Source organism: Ovis canadensis, chromosome 4 (assembly GCF_042477335.2).
Source record: "Ovis canadensis isolate MfBH-ARS-UI-01 breed Bighorn chromosome 4, ARS-UI_OviCan_v2, whole genome shotgun sequence".
NCBI lineage: Eukaryota > Metazoa > Chordata > Mammalia > Artiodactyla > Bovidae > Ovis > Ovis canadensis.
In genome coordinates, this window is record NC_091248.1 from 51298815 (window position 1) to 51325484 (window position 26670).

The 26670-nt window shown below is 34.6% G+C and overlaps 1 protein-coding gene across 1 annotated transcript in view; it reads left to right on the plus strand.

Annotated features, from left to right (window-relative positions):
* SEMA3A (semaphorin 3A) overlaps positions 1-26670 on the plus strand; it is a 242456-nt gene that overhangs the window by 138585 nt on the left and 77201 nt on the right. The window contains exons 5-6 of the mRNA XM_069586654.1: positions 4493-4586; positions 13013-13132. Of these exons, the coding sequence (XP_069442755.1) occupies positions 4493-4586; positions 13013-13132 (214 nt within the window). The remainder of the gene's footprint in view (positions 1-4492; positions 4587-13012; positions 13133-26670) is intronic.

Here is a 26670-nt window from a genome sequence, read left to right on the forward strand (position 1 = left end):
GGATGCCCAAATATTGGGTTTAAATTTATATAGCTTCATACCCAAAATGGTTATTCAATCACATATACCATTATTTTCTTTTCATTTCTTTTCCTTTTTACAAGCATCATTTATGTTTTAATCATTAACTAAAGCAACTAAAATCGCAGCTTTGTTACTTAAATTTATTACTTGGACAAGATTGAGATTTTGGAAATTTATTGCCATGATGTCACCAATGGTTTATAATTTATAAAACTTTGCATTAGACATTAGCACAGTTATTATTTCCTCTAATGCCTTACCTCACCACAGTCTTAATAACATTCAGGAAATCCAAAAGACAAAGGGGAAAGAGTGGACTTGAAAGCTAAAAATAGTTGCTGAAAACTGATGCAATCATGTAATAAAATATGGTACAATAACATATGATATATTCATAGTATCTGCTAAAGCAATTAGAATCCATGCAGCTAGATTTCTGTTCGTGTATTACTAAAAATAAAAACTATTTCAGCCCAAGTTAGACATTATAAGCTATTCAGTTTTAATTGTATACATTGGTCTTAAGAGTTCTGGTCTTATTACTTACATATGTGATCTATTTAACACTCTTTAAAATAGAGAATCATTGAATAGCAATCAGGTTTCAAAAAGCCTGCCAAGTACAGTCAGACAGTTGTCTTTGTGTTTTGCTACATATGACAACATAGAATGTACAATTATATTAACAAAGGCTTCTTTTCCAAGGAGTCAATATTTTCACACATATACTAGGTCTTGCTCATAAGATAACAGAAACAGCAGTATTGGTGTCTCTCAATATTAATCACATTAAGTTTATCAGATATATTAAGACTAGTCTTTTTTTTAATTGAGAAGTTTTAAACATATTATATTTAATGCTTTTTTTGTCTAAAAGCTTTTGAATGGACTCTGGTCTAGCTATAGGAAAAAATAATTTTCAGTGCATTTTGGGAGTCCAAAGTATTAACATATTTTTAAACACAGGTCTTAATTTCCACTGATGAAAATATAGGCAGACATTTCCACTGTAGCATGAAAGATATTAATCACTATAGGAAAGAATGATTTTATTTTGGTAACTACAAACAATGAAAAAATAAATTAATAGATATTTTTCAGGCATTCTAAGTGTTTTCTATACATTGTTACAGTAAATATTCATAATCAACCCTATGATATTTTCCTATTCTCCTTATAAAAGGAATCTGAATTTCAGAATGGTTTAGGGATTGCCTGAGACCCAGATAATAAAAGGCATGGCCAGGGATAATATCTGATTTCAACAGCCTTAGACATCATTACTTGGAAAAGGAAATGGCAACCCACTCCAGTATTCTTGCCTGGAGAATCCCCATGAACAGAGGTGGCTGGCAGGCTACAGTCCATGGGGTGGCAAAGAGTCGCACACGACTGAGTGACTATGCAGACTTCATTATTATGTATAACAGGTATGGATTTTACACTACAAATATTTGTATATAAGAAGTATATTTTACTTTACTACTCAGAAATCAAATTTTAATTATTCCAAGGCTTCATATCGCTAGGCTGGAAAAGAAATTCAGTGTTACTCTTCAGTAAAATCATATAAAAATATAGAATAATTCCATGGTAGAAACACAGAAATTTGGGGAGGAGTTCCATTTAAAGGAAGAAGGAAGGAAAGGAAAAGGGAGCTGGCTTTGAACACATTACCTGGTGCCATGGCAAAATATAGTTTTCCTCTCTTAAACCATAACTGACATACTTAACCCTTCTTCCTATGAAGTCTAATCCTTTACCTTGTAAATCAAATGTTAAATACGAGGCTGCAAGTACTTCTCATATACCTTGGCATTGTCCTATTATCTTGGACACATGACCCCAGTCATCAAGTATCTCATATTTTGAGGGATAGCTCCTCTATCATAGTCAGTATAATAAATGTCTTATGAGGATAAGAAATTTATATGTATATTTATAACAATATTTTTAGTCACACTGTCACTTCCACCTGCTGCTTCCTCTAACCTTTGAGGATTAGTAACACAGACAGATTTTAATATTTTCTATCATTGTGGCAGTAGAGTATATATCAGTTACTGAGTATATTTTCTTTTGTATTGTTTCTTAATTTTTATCAAAATGAAGCTAAATATTTGTTAAACTTCTATGCTTTTTCTTAGTGTGTTGCAAGAAATTTCATACCATAATTTTAATATTCAATTGCCTGTGACAAATGTGTTTTTGTAAATAAGTTTATAATTTGATGACAAAGTAACGTTTTAGATAATATTTCTTTTAAGTTCTGCTGGGAAATTTTGCTCACAATGGTAAAAACATATTAAATTTTCATGTTTTTGTTGTTTTAATATGAGCAATATTAATAGAATAAGAATAAATTGTGCCTTTTTATTTTGCTGCTTTAAAAATATTGTATTCCAGTTCTTTAATCATCACAATAAACATTTGAGATTAAATATCCTTATCAACATTAACTTTTAGAAACCTAAGGTTCAGAGATACTGGTTGACCATCAAAGAACAAGAGCTCACCTCATTGGCCCAACTGGGCCTGACTCCTAACTCGCTGCCATTCCTACTGTGTGTATGCATGCATACTCAGTTGCTCAGTTGTATCTGACTCTTTGTGACTCTATGGACTGTATATAGCCTGGCAGGCTCCTCTGTCTGTGAGATTTCTCAGGCAAGAATACTGGAGTGGGTTGCCATTTCCTTCCACAACTTAATGCAGTTCTGAGAAACCCCATAAAATTTTCACATTGTAAAATTTAGAACTTAGCTAAAGAACCAACCAGTGGGCTTCCCTAGTGGCTCAGTGGTGTAGAATCCACCTGCCAAGACAGGAGACGAGTTCAATTCCTGGGTCAGGAAGATCCCCTGGAGAAGAAAATGGCAACCCATTCTTGGCTAGGGGAACCCACGTACAGAGGAAACTGGCAGACTATAGTCCATGGGGCTGCAGAAGAGTCAGATGTGACTTAGTGACTAAACAACAAGAGACAGTCATTGCTAGGGGAGAGCTATTTATCAAGTACAGACCAATGTAAGGAATGCATCGTGAAGTCGTGAAGTTGCTCAGTCGTGTCTGACTTTTTGTGATCCCATGGACTGTAGTCTACCAGGTTTCTCTGTCCATGGGATTTTCCAGGCAAGAGTACTGGAGTGGGTTGCCATTTATTTCCTTCTCCAGGAGATCTTCCTGACCCAGGGATCGAACCCAGGTCTCCTTCATTGCAGGCAGACGCTTTACCCACTGAGCCACCAGGGAAGCCCAAGGAATGCATAGATATGGTAATTCTCACACTTACAGTAATAAAAATGGAGAATACTTTTGGCTTACTTTTTCTCTCTTCTTCCCTAATTCAAATGAGTTTTAAGAGTCATAATTTGAAACTCTGCCATTAGCTCCATCAGAAATATTAAATGTTAAATAAAGTGATGTGTATTGGCTATAAAATGAACACCATTTATTATTCTAAGAATATAGAAAATGCTTTTATGTGAACAGTAGAGAAATTGCCAAAAAAGCTATCTTATTTCAGTCTGCAGACAAGTTAATGTGCTACTGGAAAATGCATACATATTCTGACCTAATTAATTTCTAGAGCATTTATTTGCTTCTGAAAAGAGTGCTCAGAAAACCCCCCAGTTAATTCCACTGTCATACAGAAGTCTCACATTCTGAGGACAGGGTCTTAGGCCTGAGTTAGTTTGTTACCTCATTATTAAGGCTCTTGTAGTGCTTTCTGGCATACTTCCTACCATAGTCAAATGTTCGCTTCAGTTTCTGGGTGCTTGAGCCTCAGCTGAGCAGACTTCCTTGTGTTACCTTTGTGCTTACTGTCCTAAGGACACTATCTCCAGGCATACCTGTCTTAATAAATAATTTGATATTTCTGACTTAGAGAAATTGATAAGCATAGTTTCAGGTACCTTCCACCTTCCAAGGTGACTAATTTAAACATGCTTGAGAAGCTTGTAAGCATCAAAGTTTTAGGAATGACAGAGTGGAGGATGTGGCTGCTATGACTACTTCCTTCTGGAAAGTACATACAGAAATGTGAGATAGTGTATCTTGTTACAGACATCTAATATAGTGAGTTGCTGTTTTTCCTCTATGTGAAGGAAGTGAAGGAGTCATTTTGTTTAAATTTAACATTCTTTCAAGAGCCATTAGGGTAGCTCCTAGCATACTTATGTGATAAAATGATCACTCTGCTCTTGTCACATCATGCTTTGTCCTTTAGGATTGATTTATGCACTTCCTTGCAACATGCTAAATGCCACTGAAAACCACCAAGCTAAATAGACGTTTGTCTAATAATATCTAGTTTTTACCCCACTTAGGTTATTTTGCCATCTCTAAAGATTACACAAATAATAATACCTTGATAGTACAGAAAAATGCTTAACCTCTCTATGATTAACTGGCATGCTAAAATGTTTTTATTATAAACAAACTGAATTCTTTTTCTTTTCTACAGGACAACATCTTTAAGCTGCAAGACTCACATTTTGAAAATGGCCGTGGGAAGAGCCCATATGACCCTAAACTGCGGACGGCATCTCTTTTAATAGGTACTTAATCAGCAATCAATTAAACAGTAAATTTTCTGTAGATAATCGTCAGATTTCATGTTCCTTCTTATATATCAACATTTTCCTTTATTAATCATAAAATATTCAGAGTATGTCAGTTGAGATATTTTCAAATATTTTGAAAATGAATACGAAATACTAAATGCTTCTTTGATTTTTATACTATCTAGTCTATGATTCTTTTTAATCAAAATGATTTAATAGTATCTTTAAAACTGACTGCTCAATCATATATATCCCCACTGTTGCTATTGTTTAGTTACTAAGTTGCATTTGACTCTTTGCGACCCTTTGGACTGTAGCCCAGCAGGCTCCTCTGTTCATGGGATTTCCCTGGCAAGAATACTGCAGTGGGTGCCATTTCTTTCTGCAGAGGATCTTCCCCATCCAGGGACTAAAGCTGCGTCTCCTGCATTGGCAGGCCAGTTCTTTAGTGCTGAGCCACCAGGGAAGCCCCATATCTCCACTAGACATTTACAGTTTTTGTGTTGTAAAAATATGGTTTTGATTTTTATTTGAAAGATATGTTTCAAAGGGGGAATTTTGACAATTCAGAAAGAAAGATTGAGATTCATTCTCTATCGTTAATTGTAGTCCCAAAATCTGTAACACTTTTAACACTTGGACAACTTAATCAGCACAATACAACTAAATGGTAATACAATTGATAGATTCCCCCTTATGTTACTTTGATTTGACAAAGTTCTTGTGTGTCCATCTTTTTTGACTTTAGGTCTATTCCCTCTTCCTTTTTCTTAAATCAAATCATTCTATGTATTTCCTATATACTTTTCTTTGACCTCTTCTTTCTAATTTCATTCTTTCCTTTTTTCCTTAAATATTGCAGCTAGGTGGTGAATGTTTAGCTATAGTTCAAAAGGATAGAAGTAGAAAGATAGAAGTAGAAGAGGGAAAAAAGTTTTAGTTTGTATTGAAAGAGAATTTTTCCACATTCTTTTAAACACTCTGTACTGGGATTAAATAATACACAAAAAGTGTATCATCAATAAACAATTTTTTTCTTTTTTTGTCTCGTTTAATTGTTGAGTATGCCAGCAACCTGAAACACAGAAGATTCTGTTTTTACATAATCATGTAGAAATTATGTAACTTTTTGTTTCCTTTTCCTTTTTTATGAAATATAGAAATTATTTGATAACACAACAACAATAATAGTGAAACTTTTGGGTATAAACTTTCTATTTGAATTTTGAATAATATATCTAAATTTTTAAAAGGTAAATTTAGGATATTATTTGTTGTATAGTAGGTCCATAAAGTTTTCCCTCTTTTTCTTTTAAAAGATAACCTTTTTCCTCTGTTCAACAAGACAAGACTCTGGTCATACTGTCTACACCATTAACTATGAAAATATATTTTTCCAGTATTCTCTAGTGTTTATCATCCTTTCACTGATCCCTTATTTATTAAGAATAAAACCATTATAGTATGAGTTATCTCTTCTACTGCTTTAGAAATGCAGACAATTTCAGTCCATTTGCTCCGTTTATGGAGCACTTTAACAGAAGTTTAAGACCTGAAGGAATGCAGCAGATGTAACACACTTATAATTTCCTGTTCACAGATGGCCTAGTGATTACGTGTGAATAACTTCCTTAAGCACACACACAGAAATTTGAAAAGTGTCTTAAACAAAGGAGAGGAGTCCTATTTTGTTTGAACTTGCAGTCTATACTTGTTTAAATTGCACACTGAAAGCAAAGAGAGAGAGAGATTTCTCAGAAAGCAGTATATAAAATTGTACCTAGAACAGCTTTAATTTGTGGCATGTTTCTTAGTAGGGATCTTCTTGATTATTTATTTTAATATTCCACTGAGTAAGGATGATGACAAGTAAGTATTACATAGTTCATATGGTATGCAACCACACAATGTCCATGAAGAATATGAAACGCTACAGTTTTGGTGTTATATTAGAACTTCTTTGAAAAAGTTGAATGGGTTTGTGAAAAAGAAGAGAGAGTGAGAGTGAGGGAAGCTGCATGAATCATGAAGAGGAGGTATAGCTAAAAAGAGAAGCAGCTTTTAAATGGGAGCCCAGATCTGACCTAGCCAGTGCTGTACAGTGATTGAATAATTTTCGGAGATATTTACTGCCTATTGACAAAGAAGATGATTCAAGCCAATGGAAGTTAATTTCTGAATCAGTTGAATAGTAGGATGCAGAAAAATGAGCAGGCCATCATGCTATACATAGTAAAATCCCTCAAAATATTTGCAGCACCATGTTAATTCAAAAGCTGTGATTTCCTTTATTGAGGTTATTTTCTTCTTTTAAAACTATGCTATAAATTCTTCCTCTCACAGTAACTTTAATTCCCCTTGTTGGATTCCTCTGGGCATTTTTTACTTTGCTGCTTTAAAAATATTGTTTAGTAATTTAATGGAGTTCTTTTAACATAAATGTTTTCTACAACACTTCCCAAACTTTTACATAAAAGTCACTGAAATATACAGATTGTACACTATACATTTAAAAAATGGTTTGGGGGAAAGCTTTCCAGCCCAAAGATTTTAAATATGCTCTCCTCATTTTTCCACATAGAAGAAATTTTCAAGGTGGTTCCAGGATGCTTCTTTCCCCAATACTGGGAAGAAAATTGTACCTTTAGCTCAAAGCACTTGTAAACTGGCTAGATGGATCTTAACAGCAGATATTTTTATTTCCCTAATCCTTCTTTTAAACAGTTTTAACCTGTTGTAAGCTTTAGAACCAGATGACCACTTAAAAACTTTGGTTTGGTTTATGAAATCTGTAAGAGTTAAATATAACCTCTTTCCAAACTGCCTTGCGTTTTAAGCTGATAACTGTAGAAAATATGAATTTTTCCTGAGCAATGCATAGTTACCCATACACAGTTACCCCAGTCCTATAATATGTCCCAAAGTTTTCAAATCACCTTAGAAAAGTAAAATTTTCAAATCTGCTTTAATAAAGGGCTTCCCAGGTGACTCAGTGGTAATGAATCCTCCTTCCAATGCAGGAGACGTGGGTTCGATCCCTGGGTTGGGAAGATCTCCTGGAAAAGGGAATGGCTATGTACTCTATTATTCTTGCCTTGAGAGTTCCAGGACAGAGGAGCCTGGTGGGCCACAATCCATGGGGTCTGAAAGAGTGGAACGTGACTGAACAGCTAAAACACATAGATGCACACACACACTTTCACGATATGAAAGGAACAGTCAACTTGAAAGCAGTTTTATGTTTCTGAAATCTTCATCAGTCATTCCATCATTAACAGATATTATGAGGACCAGCTTCAAGTGTTTGGGACTTTTACGAATGGTTTATTTCCCTAAGCTAGCATTCTGCCATGTGTCAGGAAAGAACATAATTTGACATTAGACTATTGTCTCACTTGGTATTAGAGTAAATGAGGTACTCCCCAAATTAATTAACTAAAATGAGAAAATTATTTGAAGTTGCTGTTTCTTTGTATAAAATGGCATGGCCATGCAAGTTCCACTAGTTTGTTGTAAGATTTAAATAAGACAGTGTAACAACATACTACATTTGGGTATGTACATATTTCTGGCATATAAATGTTAAGTAGAAACTAAAAAAAACAGAACTGGTACTAGTGGTTGCCTGTTGGGGTAAATTTTATATTTTTAAGTTTATATCATTTACATTTATAACTATTTGAAGAATGATGTTAATTTTTAAAGGACAATATGAGTAACAAAGCCAGTATATTCATTGGCATAGAAAAGGTGCTTAATAAATGTGAAAATGTCAAAGTATTCCCATACCCTTTCACTTTCAAGAAGTAGATTTCATCCATGCCATGTGGTATGGGTGTGTATGTGTGCGCATGAGTATGTGTGTAAGAAGAGAGACAGACATTTTTTCCTGCCTCTGTTTCTAATTACTCTGCTTATCCTGTAAAGAGAATTTGCTTAAGGTGTTAACAACATAATGACTTGGTCTTTAGGTTTGTTTGATTTTTGCTCACATCCATGTCACACTTTACACCTGTGTTAGTAATGCTCTTATTTCATCAGGAAATTTTTTTTTTTCCACCTTCTGTTTCTTCTCACCACACCCTTCTTAGGAATTGTAATCCAATACATTAACTGATCTAAGCCACATTTTTACTTCATTTTGAGCTGTGAACACAAAACACAGAGTACACATGAACTTTTGTTTTTTAACACTGCTTCTCAGGTAACACTGCCATGGTGGGAATACAGTTCACTAAACTTTTTGTTCATCTCAGGAAAGAATGCTTTCTTTAGAGACAGGTAAGAAAGCTTACAGTTCAGAAAGAATGGCATATATTCAAATAGCAACTTTCATATTTGACAAATTCTAGCATGTTATTTATATCTTTAAGCACTAATTTATCTTAGTCTGATATATTTTTTGAGACATCTAATTGTCTATATGGTATTTTTGTAAAAAAACTTAAAAAATTTTTTGGACAGAGTATCCATAACCACTTTTGTAATGTATATCACAATTCCTTGCATGTATTATTCTACCATCAATTTAATAAAATTGGACAAATATATTTTCTTTCAGTAGTAATTTAGTATATTTGGAAAACCCAAAAGTATGTATCTTAGCTATAATGCAATTTGAACCATTGTAGGCTAACTTATATTTAAGGTCATAAAATTGAAAAATTACACATATATTTTGATAACTTAATAGATGACATCAAACATACAAAAATGGCTTAGCAAATGGGCTTTTTAAATTAAAAAGAAAAACATATTGTTTTCCAAATATAAGCCAGCTAAGGTATAGTAGATTTATTCAACTCAGATATTTTGTTAGATCATTTCAGATAGCTGGAGAGTATAAGTCTTTAATATAAGGTGGTAATACACAGTTACATTAAATGAAATATACTCTGAGCTGATATATTTCTTCTTAAAGAGAATGCAAGAGTATGATATTCTATCATCTATATACTTGGGCCAAATAACAAAGGGGGATTTGTTCCCCAAGGATGAAGAATCAGCACTGATAAGAACCCTATAGACCTCTGAGCAGAAAATCTGATCTAAGGCCCGGTGTTAAGGAATAGTTACTGGACAGTATTAGAATGTGCCCTCATGGCCACCTAATCATCTGGTGACCTCCAGCTCTTACATATTAAGTTAACTCAAAAATAGTGTTTGAATAGGAGGTAACTTCCTATGACTAGAGGCAACTGGTGCTTTAGCTGCAACCTTTCTTTGGTTTCTAAGTCAACTCTTCATAAATTATATTCTTGATAATAAATTGAGCTCTTCTACTGATGAACCCTCTACGTTCTCTAAGGAGCCTACTTATCTCTTGTCAAAAGATAAATAAAATCAGTCTTTCTGCCTCTGCACTCATTTCTATTGATTTTTTGCTCTCCTTATGTGGGAATAGATTAAAAGATAATCATGAGTTTTAACAAAGCTAAAGAAATGAATATGAGAAACGAACACCTGTCATATTCCAATAATATTTACTTGGTTGTAGTTTTTGTTATTTCATCTCTCTGGAATAGAGTTTACAGAATATAGCAATCATAATTATGAATACTACTCACATTGAAAAAGCTAAATGAAAAAAAAAGATTAACTCATGATATTCTTTACTCTTCCATTTCTGATTACACCTCTTATTAGGCATGGTCTGACAACTATCTGTTATATAATCACTCAGTTTTCACCTTTTGGTTGTTCTATTTTCACCTTTCCTTATTTTCATTATCTCACATATGGTTGAGAGGACAATGAGGTTCAGCAAACAATTTAATGCTTTTGAATTTTAAGGTACAGAGAACACAGATCTTCATGTGAAAGGTGTTCCAACATGAAAATGTTTGAAATTGACTTGAACATTTCAGGTTGCTTTCGCAATACATTTTAAATTAACATTCTTTTATTCATATAGATAAAAAATCACCTGAAGTTTAAAAATTCATCACATCTGTCAGTCAGTTATTTGTAAAAAGATTGTGTCAACCTTAACTAAAGTGTTAAGCTTATTGAATATAGGTTATATTAAGTAGACCATCTACATTAAAATATTGCACAGTACCTTTGAAACTTGTAAATAGCTTGTTAATAGTGTTTGTGTACTTTTCAAGAAGGATTATTTTTTTACCTTATGGGCAGATAAAACATTATTGCAGTATATTATTGTGAGAGCACATCAGTTTTGAACTTTATTTAAGTAAAGAGAAGACAAGATGTTTTTGAATCCCAAAGATACCACAATATGCAATATGTCAATTTATGATGTCCCATGAGTACTGTTCATAGAGCTGATGAATTTTACTTAATATATTGTCAGACCATCACTTTTGACTTGATTCACAACAGTTCAGAATAAGTGATAAATTTTTAAAAACTCAGTCTCTAAGAGAAGCTATCTTTTTGTTAATATTTAAAGTCATAACTTAGAGTTACTCAGTGATTCTGTCTGTGTAGCTGTCCTGTACTGCTTTGGACATTTTCCAAAGCCTGGTACATTCAAACACATCAAAGAACCAGAGGTTCTACCAGAGGAATTAACTTACTTTAAGCTCAGTCATGTCCAACTCTTTGTGACCGCGTGGACTATAGCCCACCAGGCTCCTCTGTCCATGAAATTCTCCATGCAAGAATACTGGAGTAGGTTGCCATTCCCATTTCCAGCTGATCTTCCCAATCCAGGGTAGAACTAACTGGTGGCAGATTCATCACTGTCTGAGCCACCAGGGAAGCCAAATTTAGTGTGGATCCCTGAAAATGTCCATTTTCGTTTCAAAGACCTTTATTTTCAAGTGAGAATTGTAGGTGTGAACCAAGGATATCACATTAAAGATCAATTAATAAGACTTTGCAAAAGGTAGTGATAATTGAAGATGTACAGAAAGTTTCTGATTAATACATATAAAAGTCCTTTGGAAATTAGTGGTATACCAATGTTTAACTTATAATTTGTGTATGCCTACTTTGTTTTCTGAGTATTTCCTAAGTCAGTCATTTAGAAACATTAACCTGTCCAAATAATCAACAAGATAATATTACTTTTTACTGTCATTATGGTAGATTATTTGGAGAAAATATTTATTGTTTTTCTGTTGATAATTAACATAAGCAGGCAATAATGCATTTTCTGGGTGGAATAATATGAGGCATATTTTGTTTAAAGGAAAGAAAATGCCAATTTTACAAACTTCAGTTTATTAAAAGGTGACATGATATATAAGAAACTTGGGGTTAAACAGACTTGAGTTTGAACTTTCACCTTGACTTGCTACTCATTCAGCTGAGGAAACTTGGGTTTCTTGAAGTGTAAAATAAGGATAACATGTACATCATGCGATTGTTGACAGAGGTAAATGAGATAATTTGGAAGTGTTAAGCCAGAACCTGACTTCCCCACAAGCACAAATGGTATGAAATAAATATTAAGTTCTCTTTCTCCTTCTTTCTTTTTCCTTTGTGTTCCAACCTGCTGATTATGATTCTTCCATTATTAAATTCTGTCCTAGAGTTAATTCAGTTTAAGTAGAAATGAATCAAGGCACAACAGAATCTTGAGCTATAGTGATTATGGCCTGTGTTTATCAAAATCCCCCCTCATCAAATACATTTCTGTTATATTTGAGACTCTGTGGTATACTTGTTTTATGATTAGATGACACCTCATACCAAATTAGAATACTTTTCCCACTTGATGTATTAAAAAATGGAAGGCAAGAAAAGTATTAGTCTTTTGGAAATTATAGCAAAATTTCATTAATTAAGTCCCACTAAAAAGGAAATATATTAGAAATTTAATTTTTTGATTAAAGCCAAAAGTATAAGTAATATTTTACGAGACTGTAAAAAATAAAGATATTAGAATCATAGTAGCTTTAAACATATAAAAGCAATGTGGTACATATAATTTTTGTTTCCATTCATAATGTCCACTGACTCATATTTTACTCAATTTTTCAAAGTTAGTGCTAAATGAGTAATGAGATATTCCCTTCTACAAAGATATAGGATAAATATTAGTAGCTTTACATGATGATGCAGAGGGTGTTAGGATGGTCTTAACATGAAACTTGTACTTAGTTTTGGTTTGCTGCTGCTGCTCCTAAGTCGCTTCAGTCCTGTCTGACTCTGTGCGACCCCATAGATGGCAGCCACCAGGCTCCTCCATCCCTGGGATTCTCCAGGCAAGAATACTGGAGTGGGTTGCCATGTCCTTCTCCAATGCATGAAATTGAAGGGTGAAAGTGAAGTCGCTCAGTCGTGTCCGACTCTTAGCGACCCCATGGACTGCAGCCTATCAGGCTCCTCCACCCATGGGATTTTCTAAGCAAGAACACTGGAGTGGGTCGCCATTGCCTTCTCCGAGTTTTGGTTTAAGTTGCCTTAATTAAAGTTCGTGTATGTGGTTTTATTTTATCACGATGCAGATGGAGAATTATACTCTGGAACAGCAGCTGATTTTATGGGGCGAGACTTTGCTATCTTCCGAACTCTTGGGCACCATCATCCGATCAGGACGGAGCAGCACGATTCCAGGTGGCTCAACGGTAGGTGCTACTACTTGCAAGAGCACAAGCACAAAACATGGCGTCTGTAGTAAGTCAGTGGAGGGGTTTCCTCCTATTGTGCAGGCAGTATGAGTTGAGATTCAGTGTGCATTTAAATTCATAGTGATGACTTCATGGCTGTGGGTGTGAGAAAGTGGGGCAAAAAGAGAAAAGAGATTAAAAATTGTGGAAAATATTTGCTTTGTGCCAAAAGTAAAGTTTCTCAGTAGTTAACAATGGAAAAAAATAGATTGGGGCTGGAGCTACGGAAGGGAGACAGTGGAAAAAGATAAGATGCCTTACCAATCTTGTCTTCCAGGGACACCACCATAAATCTCATGTAGTATTTTTTTCCTCCACACCTCTCGTGTCGCCTTTAGAGCATCATATAAATTCTTAAATGTTTAAAAAATTGTGCTAAACACATTACACAAAATATTTTTGAAACATTTGTATCATATCGTTTGATTCTCCTTTAATCTTCCTAAAATTTTTTTTTCCACTTTACAGGTTGGGAAATTAAGACTAATATGTTAATCTAAGATTACATCTACCCCACAGTAGATTTTGGAAAGGAACCTAGTTTTTTGAATTTCAGGTACTGGTGTCACTCCTGGATCAAGCAGATACTTTTTAAAAAATTATATTTTTTGAAGTGTAGTTGACTTACAGTATTGTGGTAATTTCTGCTGTACACCAAAGCAATTTGGTTATATATATATAAATATATTTTTTTACATATTATTTTCCATTATGGTTTATCACAAAATATTGAATGTAGTTCTGTGTTCTACACAGTAGTTCTTTATTGTTTATCCATTTACTATATGCTGGTTTGCGAAGCAGATACTTTTAAAATTCTTTTTCTTTTTAATATATAAATAAATTTACAATTGAAAATGATAAAATTTATATGCCTAAAATAAGTGAACACTACTTTCACTCAGATTTTAAGCTAAATAATCCTTATGTAAGTCTTCTATGTAGAGTTTTTTTTTTAAATTATGCATTCATCAGTGATTTTTATACTGGTCACTCAAATATGTTCATAGATGTTTTTATTATTAAATAAGGATCTCCATTTATATCTGCCTTCAATCCTATAATATAAAGATTCCCAATCCCTAATCACATTTTCATGAATTCTCCTTTGTTTTCACATACCTCATTAAGAAGAATGAATTTCGTAGCTTACAATCCATCTATGTACTCAGTAAGGTACTTGATTATCTCAGTATTTGAACTTCTGCCACATTTGTTTCTCCTGCTCGTCTAGGGTTACCTCAAATTAATTTCATCTCTGTCTTGTTTGTTAGAGAAAAATCAAAATCTGCTTCTGAACTTCTGAAATTTCAGAGGACCGTGAGTTGTGGGTTTTCCTTCTCTGTGCTCATGTTCAGTCGCTCAGTTGTGTCCGACTCTTTGTGACCCCATGGACTGCAGCCTACCAGGCTCCTCTGTTCATGGGATTTTCCAGACAAGAATACTGGAGTGGGTTGCCGTTTCCTTCTCCATTGTTCTCTGTATCCCAACTCTAAATGACTGTTTAAACCATAAAATATACCTCAAATTACCTGTCAGCATTCATTTCTCCTATAGCAACGTTTCTGATTGTCCTGTTATTTTTCGTGTATTAATGAAAATGATGTGCTTCTTACCTTCCACCTTTGACCCTACTGCCTTTGCTCTTAATTGCATTGATTTTTGTCATAAATTTACCCAGTTTACTTTTTTTTGCTGACTTTATTGGTTCTTCACCTCTGATTTCTTCCCTGATCTGAAAACGTACTCATGTACCCTATCTAAATTATCCGTTTAATGATGGTGAACCACAAGGTCCCTAGATGGCTTAAGTCCATAGTCTGGTTAAGGAACTTGTTTACTCAACATTTTCACTACATTTAGCTGTTTTCATCCTTACTTTGATCCCATGAAACTGCTCCTCCACTAATGACTTTCTATGATTTTTTTTTTAAAAATCAATCTTCATTTCAACTATCTCTCCCATAGTATTTGTCACTAGCCTTTTCTCTTTAAAAGAGTCTCTTCTATGTTTCCTGTATTTCCTGCTCTCCCAGGTTTATAATAAATTTGATGTTACTTGCAAGTTTCTGTCCTTTAAATTAATATGATGCCTAACTAAGATAATTCATGATTCAGTACAAACACAGTGGTAATCAAAAGGGACTGGGCATATAGCTAGATACCCACCGTCTGGGAATAGAGGAGGTAGAATGATACCAGGTGATCATCTGAGAAATTAGAAGCCTCACCAAGGAACTGGTGGCTCAGACTGTTAAGCGTCTGTCTACAGTGCAGGAGACCCGGGTTCAATCCCTGGGACAGGAAGATCCCCTGAAGAAGGAAATGACAATCCACTCCAGTACTATTGCCTGGAAAATCCCATGGACAGAGGAGCTTGGTAGGCTACATGTAGTCCGTGGGGTCGCAAAGAGTCAGACATGACTGAGCAACTTCACTTCACTTCACCAAGGAACAGAAAAGATGCTGAGATTGTGATAAGACTGTGTAAAATCATAAAAGACCCAAAGTCTAAAATCCCAGAGGACAGTTTTGGAATATCCACTGTCAATTATTTAACCTATGCTCTGTCAGTCAGTTCAGTCGCTCAGTCATCTCTGACTCTTGGCGACCACATGAACTGCAGCAGGCCAGGCCTCCCTGTCCATCACCAACTCTGAGTTCACTCAAACTCATGTCCATCGAGTTGGTGATGCCACCCAGCCATCTTTCATCCTCTGTTGTCCCCTTCGCCTCCTGCCCCCAATCCCTCCCAGCATCACAGTCTTTTCCAATGAGTCAACTCTTCTCATGAGGTGGCCAAAGTACTGGAGCTTCAGCTTTAGCATCATTCCTTCCAAAGAAATCCCAGGACTGATCTCCTTTAGAATGGACTGGTTGGATCTCCCTGCAGTCCAAAGGACTCTCAAGAGTCTTCTCCAATACCACAGTTCAAAAGCATCAATTCTTCGGCACTCAGCTTTCTTCACAGTCCAACTCTCACATCCATACATGACCACTGGAAAAACCATAGCCTTGACTAGACGGACCTTTGTTGGCAAGGTAATATCTCTGCTTTTCAATATGCTATCTAGGTTGGTCATAACTTTTCTTCCAAGGAGTAAGTGTCTTTTAATTTCATGGCTGCAGTCACCATCTGCAGTGATTTTGGAGCCCCAAAAAATAACATCTGACACTGTTTGCACTGTTTCCCCATCTATTTACCATGAAGTGATGGGACCAGATGCCATGATCTTAGTTTTCTGAATGTTGAGCTTTAAGCCAACTTTTTCACTCCTCTTTCTATAGGGACTCAAAATTAGTAGGAACAAACTTCTTTAAACATGGCTATCTGGTCAGTTCTCAAACCGAAATATTTATGTAGTAGGAGAATTTTTTTTTTTTAATTCAGCAAGGAGATGTTGATCTACTAAGAACTCTAAAGGGTATACAGGCTTTCACTGTCCATGAGAAAGAAAATCTCATTAGAAGGTGGAATAACATAAAAGATAGTGTAGTATACATTTCATTTTTATGGCTTTGGTGGAAAAAAGTCATCAAGTTAAAACTGCTTTTGTGCTACAAACTCACATGTTGACAGCTGAGTCTGAAGAATTTAAACTGTGGGAAAACAGTCCACAGTTCTGTACTTCATCTCTGCAAATGTGCAGTTCATTTGAGAATTCAGTTATCAGTCTCTCAGCACTAAATGTGAGAACTGATTTTGCCAAATTAGCACAAAGGTTACATTTGACAGGGTGCAAAAACCAGAACTGCTGCAAGATGGAGGATGCAGACCTATCTGACATAGAATCAAGGGGCTGTGTGATCACAACCTCATGAAATTAAATACCACTGAAGGACAAAATTAGAAACATAATGTTTATACATACATGCATAAAATAAATGAGTTTTGAGGCTTCGGCATAGACTGCACAATCAGTTGTGCTGCCAGAAGTAATAAATTACCCTGCAAGGTACTTTTTGTATGGTTTTCCAGGCTATTCAAATTAGTTTTGGTACAGGAATTACTTTACTTTTATCAAATAAGTTCAAACCAATTCAATTATTTTGGAAGAATTAGTTGGCCTACTTTAGATGACTTTTAATTTGTGTTTTTTGCTAAACTGAAATTAGAAAAGAAAAACTGCTGTCTAAAATCAGATCTTGAAATGTCTCAGCTTTTATGGAATTTCACTACTTTCATAATTAAAACTCATGAAAGTTTCCATTTTTGTAATAAGAGAAATAATGGCTTAAATTCAGTTTCACTTTACCAGAAAATAAATCACTTTGATGGCAAAACATGAGAAAGATGGAATCTATTGATTTTTTACATAACTTAAAAAAATCATTTATTCTAGCCTCTAGTTTAAGATTGCTAGATATTAGGACAACATTTGATTTCAGAAAATGTACTGGTATGAATTTGACCTGATGTGCCAAAATTCACTATTTTTTTTTTTTTTTTTGCTTTATAAATTCTATATTATACGGGTTAAACTTCAGTTCTAATTTTGGTTTACTAACAGTGTGAAAATTAGGTAAAATTGCCCTCTTCACAGTAAAAAGAATAAAAGCTTTAATAGTAAAAAGAAAAAAAGTTCACCATGCTGTAATAATAATTATTTTTAATATTTATTATGTAAATATTATCACCTAGTAATCTTGTTCTTATTAGTCATGAACAAGAAGATGGAGCAGACGGATGGCTAACCCACATTTATTTTTCTATTTAATGGGCTAATATTTGATTGCTAATATTGTTTATGTCTTGAACTAAGGTTGGAATACTATATGATAGGAGAAAAGACTATTATCTTCTTATAGTTAAAGAAAAGAAAAAGGACTACATGATAATGTGTATAAAGTACTAAGCAAGTGATTGGCATGCAGTAAGCACTTAATTGTGTACACTTTTCTCTATGCTTTATCCCAAATCCATTGGGTAGAGCATGCTGAGTAAGCATTTTTAGACTCATTCTCTGAGTATAACATCTGAGGACAGTCAGAGTTGGGTTTAATGTATAAAACCACATGGATCCTTGAGAAAGCCAAGGCCTAGTACACCCAAACAGACCTAAATGTGGTGCACAGAGTGTGAGGCTTTCCCACTTACTTCAGGAAGACCTGTTTTCTTTAAGCGGAATTTCCTAAAAGGATTGTGCCTGTGGATAAAGCAACTCATTTGCTTTTTTTTTTTTTTCCTTTTCTGTAATTGAAATGGTATGTGAGTCATCATTCTACTTCCTCTCACTTGTAACATAGTCAGACCAGGATAGCCTGCACTTATTTGAATCAGCATGGCTTCCTCTGTGGTCATGCACTAGGATATTTCATGTTCTCTAATGATTCAGATTTCTCTACCAGATATATATTTGTTTGGAAATGGAACCAAGAAATATAACCACAAATATCTGAGGGCACAAATTAATACTGCATGGTACCAGATACCTAATCTCAGATCACTTGTACAGCTCTTTTGATACACTATTTTAATTCTACCACCTTTAAAGGCATGAACTGTAACAGAGTTATCCAACTGGAATTTTTTAATAAATAAAATTAATCGCCTAGTTTGGCATAATGTCAGACTTATTAATGATGCCATTTTGAACTATTTCTCAGATGAAAGTAATAATATTTTGCTGACTTGGGGGAGGAAGTCCACTGGAAGCCTTATTTTATGGTTATGTGAGCACATGGTATTATAGATGTGGACTGACCATTCAGTTAAAGAACAACAACTAAACATCCTCTATGAAAGAAGAAACAAAGATAGTCTCTTTTTAACTTTTGAATTATATATTCTATGAATTATATTCTGTATTCATTAGTTAACAGTTATGAAGTATCAATGCATAGAATCACAAGTGTTAATAATTTTGGTGAAATTATGGTAAAACATGGATATGTAATAGTTTAAAATAAGTATTCATATCTAGATCTAAACACAGTCTGGTAGCTGTGTTTTTTTCTTCATGAATCTATTAACAGGAAAGAATTTCATCCTAATAAAGGATGTACACCTGCCAGAAATGCAATTTTTCCAAAAAATAAATATATAAAATTTTTCTGAAATTATTATTCTCTCTAAATGATGATAAATTTAATATACTCACTTTTAATATACTCTATTTTTCATAAAGAGCAAAAGTTAGTAAAATATATCTTTACTCGATTGTCTTTCCTCAGGACCGATATTTTATGTCACATTTTATCTAAGGACCATAATCACTTTTAACTTTTTTTTTTTAATTACCTATACTAATGAGAAAAAATTGAATAAAACTTTGGAAGAAAAATTAACTCGGAAATAATGTTTGGAAAGTCATTTGTTTTCAGGCCTCTGAGAAAATGTAGCTGAAGAAAATTGTTAGAATTTGCTGTTTTACCATTTTTTAATAATGGACTAAAAAGTACAACCCTCAAGTATGGCACATTAATCACAAAGTTTGAACCACTTATTTCAGTAGTTGAATGGTGAGAGTACAAAATAACATTTTGCTGTATGATTACATTAACTGAAAAAAGTCTACTTTTTAAAAATTAAAATTTAAGAAAATATATAAAAGTAAAGCAAAATCTTAGAAAATTCTATAAGTTAAAAGCAGTTCCCTTTTTCTCTGGGTTCTTAACATTATTTTTCTCTCATCTCACCATCGACTTAATGAATACAGAGCCTGTCTATACCAATTTCCTCTTCCAGAGTCACTACATTCAGAGCTTGGTGGGTCTCAATAGGGATTTACTGCTGACTGAGTAATCTGGGTTCATGTGTGCAGTGACATCTAGCAAGAGACTTACCCTGAGAAGTGGATACCATGACAATGCGTGTAACCATGGTGTGACTGGCCTCTCTGACATGGCTCTCAAAAGCTTTCCCTCTGTGAAAACAGAAGCCTGTTTGCAAATTAATTAGTTTCTGGCGGCAGCTTGATTGTTGACCCAGAGTTTGTAGAGTGGAAAAACAATCAGATTAGTGTGCTCAGGGTAAAAGACCAGTGTGCAGTTGCGTGTGGCTTGCTCAACTATTGAAACCATGAATGGACTGAAACAAATTCTTTTCTGAGAAGCCTAGGCAGAGGTTAAGTGTGATGAGCCTAGAGCTCCCAACAGCAGGAGTGGGGAAATTAAAGGATTTTAGCCACAGAAAGCTGAATGATGGCAAGCAATGCCATTGAATTTTAATAGCATGGACAGTTTTGATGGGAGGGTGGTGACCTGTTAGATTCTAATGACTGAGTAGAATAAGTTCACATTATTATTAAATGTTGGTTTGATGCAAATACTTTCATAGTAGAAATTTTCAGAAACTTACAGATGGGGAAGTTTTCATTAAATTTGTCTCAATGGCTAATACGATGATATCTAAATGAAAAACTGTTATGAACTAACCTGTGTTTTTATACCGATAAAATTTTGTTGATGTATTTACCCCAACTATTTTCTAAGATGCAATCCTCATGTGCTGAATGTAATTAATCATGAGTCAAAGAGAGATCTTGACTCATGAGAATGAATATTTTGCTATCTATTTTTGCAAGTATCAAATTAGATTAACTGTGCCAGAGAATGATGTGCCAGAAGCTTAGGACAAAAACAAATTCTGCATACAGTTTTTGATGATTAAAATTAATCAATAGATTATTGTTTATGCTTACTTTTTAAAAATTACCTGACACAATAAGCCGTATATACTCCTCCTTCTTAGATACCACTGGCAGATGTCTCCTTAAATATAGCTCTGAGGGCTATCATGATACTTTCCCATTCAAAAATCATTTATATCTTTTAATTTACAAGTGAATTGAATCCAGATTTCACTGCCTGTTAAGTTCTTTGTCATCCAATCCTAAATGACCTCTCCAATATTAAGCACTAACAAACTCAAATTAAACTGTGTTCAAAAACTTACTATTATTTTCATTTAACCATAGCATTCTCTAAAAGGATTTTAGTTTTTCCCACCTTGGAATCTGAGACCACATAAATGCATGTTTGGATTTAGCACAGAGCCTCCCACTTTGCCTTACAGTTTAGGATACACCAAAATAAAAAACAATTCAATGAATCTGCTTTGCAGGCTCTGTAGTCAGATTGTCTGAGTTTGTATCCCAGGTCCTCTATCCCTTGTGACTTTGGTGTTAATTTACCTTACTTATTTTCCTCCTCCATTTATGATGTGTTTTAATGTATTAATACTAATGCGTTATTTTTTCTGAAGATGCATGAGACAGCCCTTATAAGGTAATAAGAACAGTGTCTGATCATATGGTCAGTGCTCATTACGACTGTGGTTGCTGCTGCTGTTATTTGCATACCAGCTCTATATCTACAATATAGTGCACATTTTACAAATTAATGCAGTGAGCCAGTCTGCAGATTTTTTGCCTTTCTTAATCTGTTCTCAGGTTACTTTTTCTTAATTTAATTGATTGTTGTCAATGTCTGTATAGACAGTTAATATATCAAAAATATTTGTCTTTAGTATTAAAATAATATATAAACTTTGTAATAAAATTGGGCTTAACAAAACTAGCAGATGAAGCAAATGATGAACCAAGGGTAAATGTCAATAAAATGTATTTTTCTAAGTATTAATTTAGCTCTATTGAGTGCAGTATTTACCACTGAAATCATTAGGTTAATGTTTTAGTTTTTCCAATATACTTTTTTTAAAAACATTGACTAAATTGAATCTAGGATATTTCTTTATCTTGCCATATCACAGCTTAACTTTTAATTTTATTTTTCTTGTGAAGACATCATCTATAACATTTAGGATGAGAGTTAAAAACATGGAGTCTATGGAACTTGACTGCTTGACTTGTACAGTAGCGAAGCAGCTATAGACAGCTAACATGAACTCTCTGTATTCAACATCCCTTTTTTCAAGAGGAAATAATAGTTCCTTCCTTATTGGATTGTTAGGAGGATCATGCATAAGTAAATTTCTGTACAGCTCTTGGAAAATAGACTACTTTAACCAAAAACAAACCTAACAAGCAAACAGAACAACTATTGATGTTAACTGGTTTCACAGCATTATGTAAGAAATTTAAATAATAGAAAAATAAAAATACCTAACTATGTCAAATCACTAAAGATGTAGTAGAATGCACACACAGTCTCACTAAACTGAACAGCCATTCATTTCTGAGAAAGCAATGAAAATGACTTAAAAGGAAAACCAAGCGAGGTGAATAGTGATCTATGCCCTTGCCTTAGGTTAAGTCTATGCATAGAGAATTTCTTGTGGTCAGTACATTTTGATAAAAATAGATCTGCTACTCTTTTGCTTTAATAAAGAGGAGGAGTTTTTTCTAAGCTTAGTTATATACTTAGTTATGTACTTATTACTAAGTTACTTACATATAACATTGGTGGCGGTGGTGGTTTAGTTGCTAAGCTATATCCAACTCAGTGATTCTGTCTGTGTAGCTATTTGGCACTGCCTTGAAAGTTTCCCAAAGTCTTCTGGCACATTCAAACACATCAGAGAACCAAAGGTTCTACCAGAGAAATTAATTTTAAGCTCATTTGTGTCCAACTCTTTGTGACCCCATAGACTATAGCCCACCAGGCTCCTCTGTCCACGAAATTCTCCAGGCAAGAATACTGAAGTGGGTTGCCATTTCCTTCTCCAGAGGACCTTCCCAAACCAGAGATCAAATCTATGTCTCTTGCAATACAGGGGAATTCTTTACTGATGAGCCACCAGGGAAACCCCCAAAATGACACTGAAATGCTGTAAGCAAAGCTTCATATAGTCAACCAAACATAAATCACAAACCGTTATGTAAGAGAAGAGTATTTAAAATATTTTCCTGGTAATGTTAGTAAGGAAGATTTAAGTGTGTTTAGATGCCCTTAAAAGGAATATTTTCAACAGAAATGTTTCTGTCACTATATGATTTAGGTAAACTAGACAAGAGAAAATCATATCCCTTCATTCGCACTCCAGCCTCCCACAACTTCCTTCAGCAATCTGTCAATTTCCTGTTTTGGATCAACACATAAATTCTCTATGACATTTTACATATGGTACTATTATTATGTTAAAATATATTTATTCAAAAATAAAGATATGCATTTGAAAACTATAGTTTATTATTAGTAATTTTCACAAATTAAGTATATATTTTATTCATTATAGAAGTATAATTTTTATTATTTTATGATGATTTACTAAATCATAACTATGTTGGCATTTAATGTAGGCTGTTAGCATAAAAGATGTATCAAAAGTGTATCTCTTCAGTATATTTATAAATCTCTCTTCTTCTTCTTATTCAGTTGCTCAGTCATGTCAGACTCTGTGACCTGTAGACTGCAGCAGGCAGGGATTCCCTGTCCTTCACAGTCTCCTGGAGTTTGCTCAACCTCATGTCCATTGAGTCAATAAGGCCATCCAACCATCTCATCTACTGTCGTCCCCTTCTCCCCCTGCCTTCAATCTTTCCCAGCATCAGGGTCTTTCTAATGAGTCTGCTCTTCACATCAGGTGGCCAAACTATTGGAGTCTCAGTTGTAGCATCAGTTCTTTCAGTGAATATTCAGGATTGTTTTCTTTTAGAATTGAATGGTTTGATCTCCTTGCAGTACAACGGATTCTCAAGAGTCTTCTCAAACACCACGGTTGAAAAGCGTCAATTCTTTATGGTCCAACTCTTACCTCATTACATGACTACTGGAAAATTCATAGCTTTGACTATATGGATCTTTGTCTGCAAAGTAATGTCTCTGATTTTAATACACTGTCTAGGTTCGTCAGAGCATTTCCTCCAAGGAGTAGGTGTCTTTTAATTTCATGATTGTAGTAGCCATCTGCAGTGATATTAGAGCCCAAGAAAATAAAGTCTGTCACTGCTTCCATTGTTTCTCCATTGTTTGCCATGAAGTGATGGGACCAGATGCCATGATCTTTGCTGTTTTGAGTGTTGAGTTTTAAACCAGCTCTTTTCCTCTCCTCTTTCACCTTCATCAAGCAGCTCTTTAGTTCCTCTTCACTTTCTGCCATAAGGGTGGTGTCATCTGCATATCTGAGGTTATTGATATTTCTCCTGGCACTTTTGATTCTAGCTTGTGCTTCATTCAGTTAAGGATTTCTCGTGATGTACTCTGCATATAAGTTAAATGAGTAGGGTGACATTATACATCCCTGACATACTGCTTTCCCAGTCGGGAACCAGTCCATTGTTCCCTGTCCAGTTCTAACTGTTACTTCTTGACCTGCATACAGGTTTCTCAGGAGACAGGGAAGGTGGTCTGGTATTCCCATCTCTTTAAGAATTGCCCGCAGTTTGTTGTGATCCACACAGTCAACAGCTTTAGTGTCATCAATGAAGCAGAAGTAGATGTTTTTCCAGAATTCTCTTACTTCGACCAGTGATCCAATGGATGTTGGCAATTTGATCTCTGGTTCTTCTGCCTTTTCTAAATCCAGCTTGAACATCTGGAACTTCCGTTTCACATACTGTTAAAGCCTAACTTGGAGAATTTTGAACATTACCTTGCTAACATGTGAAATAAGTGCAGTTGAGTGGTGGTTTGAATATTCTTTGGCATTGCCCTTTGGGATTGGAATGAAAATTGGCCTTTTCCAGTCCTGAGGCCACTGCTGAGTTTTACAAATTTGTTGACATATTGAGTGAGGCACTTTCACAGCATCATCTTTTAGTATTGAAATAGCTCAGCTGGAATTCTATCATCTCCACTAGCTTTGTCTGTAATGATGCTTCCTAAGGCCCACTTGACGTCACACTCAAAGATGTCTGGCTCTAGGTTAGTTATCACACCATTGTGCTTATATGGGTATCAAGATCTTTTTTGTACAGTTCTTCTGTGTATTCTTGCCAGCTCTTCTTTATATCTTCTGCTTCTGTTAGGTCCATACCGTTTCTGTACTTTATTGTGCCCATCTTTGCATGGAAAGTTCCCTTGGTACCTCTAATTTTCCTGAAGAGATATGTCAGTTCAGTTCATTTGCTCAGTCATGTCTGACTCTTTGCAACCCCATGGACTGCAGCATGCCAGGCTTCCTTGTCCATCACCAGCTCCCGGAGCCTACTCAAACTCATGTCCATTGTGTTGGTGATGCCGTCCAACCATCTCATCCTCTGTCATTCCCTTCTCCTCCTGCCTTAAATCTTTCCCAGCATCAGGATCTATAGTCTTTCCCATTCTATTGTTTTCCTGTACTTCTTTGCATTTCTATAACTACAAATAATCTATTCCATTCACTTAATACAGAGTTTAAAAAATGTCAGGGTTTCAATGTCAGAGAAAGTATCCCTTTTATACATTTATAAACTCCTATGTGAAGTTGGTAGATTTATTTTTCCTTTGAAACCTCCAATGCCTTTTTCTGTTTGGCATACATACAGCAAGATTTAAGTGACAATCAGTATGAAGTTGTATTGGGGGGTGTGTATGTTATATTTTGACCCATTTACAATTAGTAAGCTTGAATCTCAGTGATCCTGAAAATTAATAATGCCAAGATTGATATCAAATGATGATTGCCACTAACTACTTAACACCTATAGAATTTATCGACACATATTAGAATAAATTAACACATTATACCCATGTTTTGCAGGACTAGAAGACAATTTTCTAAGTCAAACAAAAATGATGGTATTCTGAAAAAAGAAAACAAAACAGAGAAATTACCACTAAGCCTTACTCATTTTTAGATGAATTAAAGAGGCATCTAGTCATATTAATAATTAAAATTATAAAATTTTGGCTTATAATACTAGGGTGAACCAGGAAGTTATAAAATATCTTTGATCAGAGATTTTCTTGTATTTTCAATAATCATATTAAATATTTTGAAGAGAAATTATTGAAGCTGTGGGATATTGCTGTTCCCCATAAGAAAGCTAATGATTATTGTACTTCTGAGGATTTATTTTAAATAAATTAAAGGGGAAAAATCATATTCTTTATAAATATTAAAGTAATATAGTCAACTCTAATCAAGCAATCAGTGCCCTAATGGATAAAAGTATACTGTAATTGGATTTGAGAGACCTTAAGATATTGTATGTTAGTGAATCTTAAAATGTAAACTGGTTTTACACTTTTTTTTTCCTTAGCCAGAACTACTTTTACTTCCTTTCTTGTCCATTTCAAATTCCTGAGTAAGAGCAACTTGCAGAATGGAATTGAAAAGACTGGCTGGAGATAGGGGTATGGCAGCAGGACAGAGAACAAGAATGTCAGAGAGTCAGAGGATCCAGTTTTAATGTCCTGCAGTGTTGAAATCATTTGGTAGTGGTAGAGCTGAGGCAGCAACAAAAAAGAGGGTAGCCGTGTCATAAAGATATGCTACTCAGTTTAATAGTTTTGATTTTGTATAAATGTGCTGCAATTCCGTTTATCACTTCTGTCTGTAAGCTACTCGTGAATTCCCAAACTTTTCATCTTTGAAAAGATCACACTTCGTTAGTAGATTATGTCACAAATATTTAGTACAGAATATTTTGATAGTAGTAGCAAAATGATGC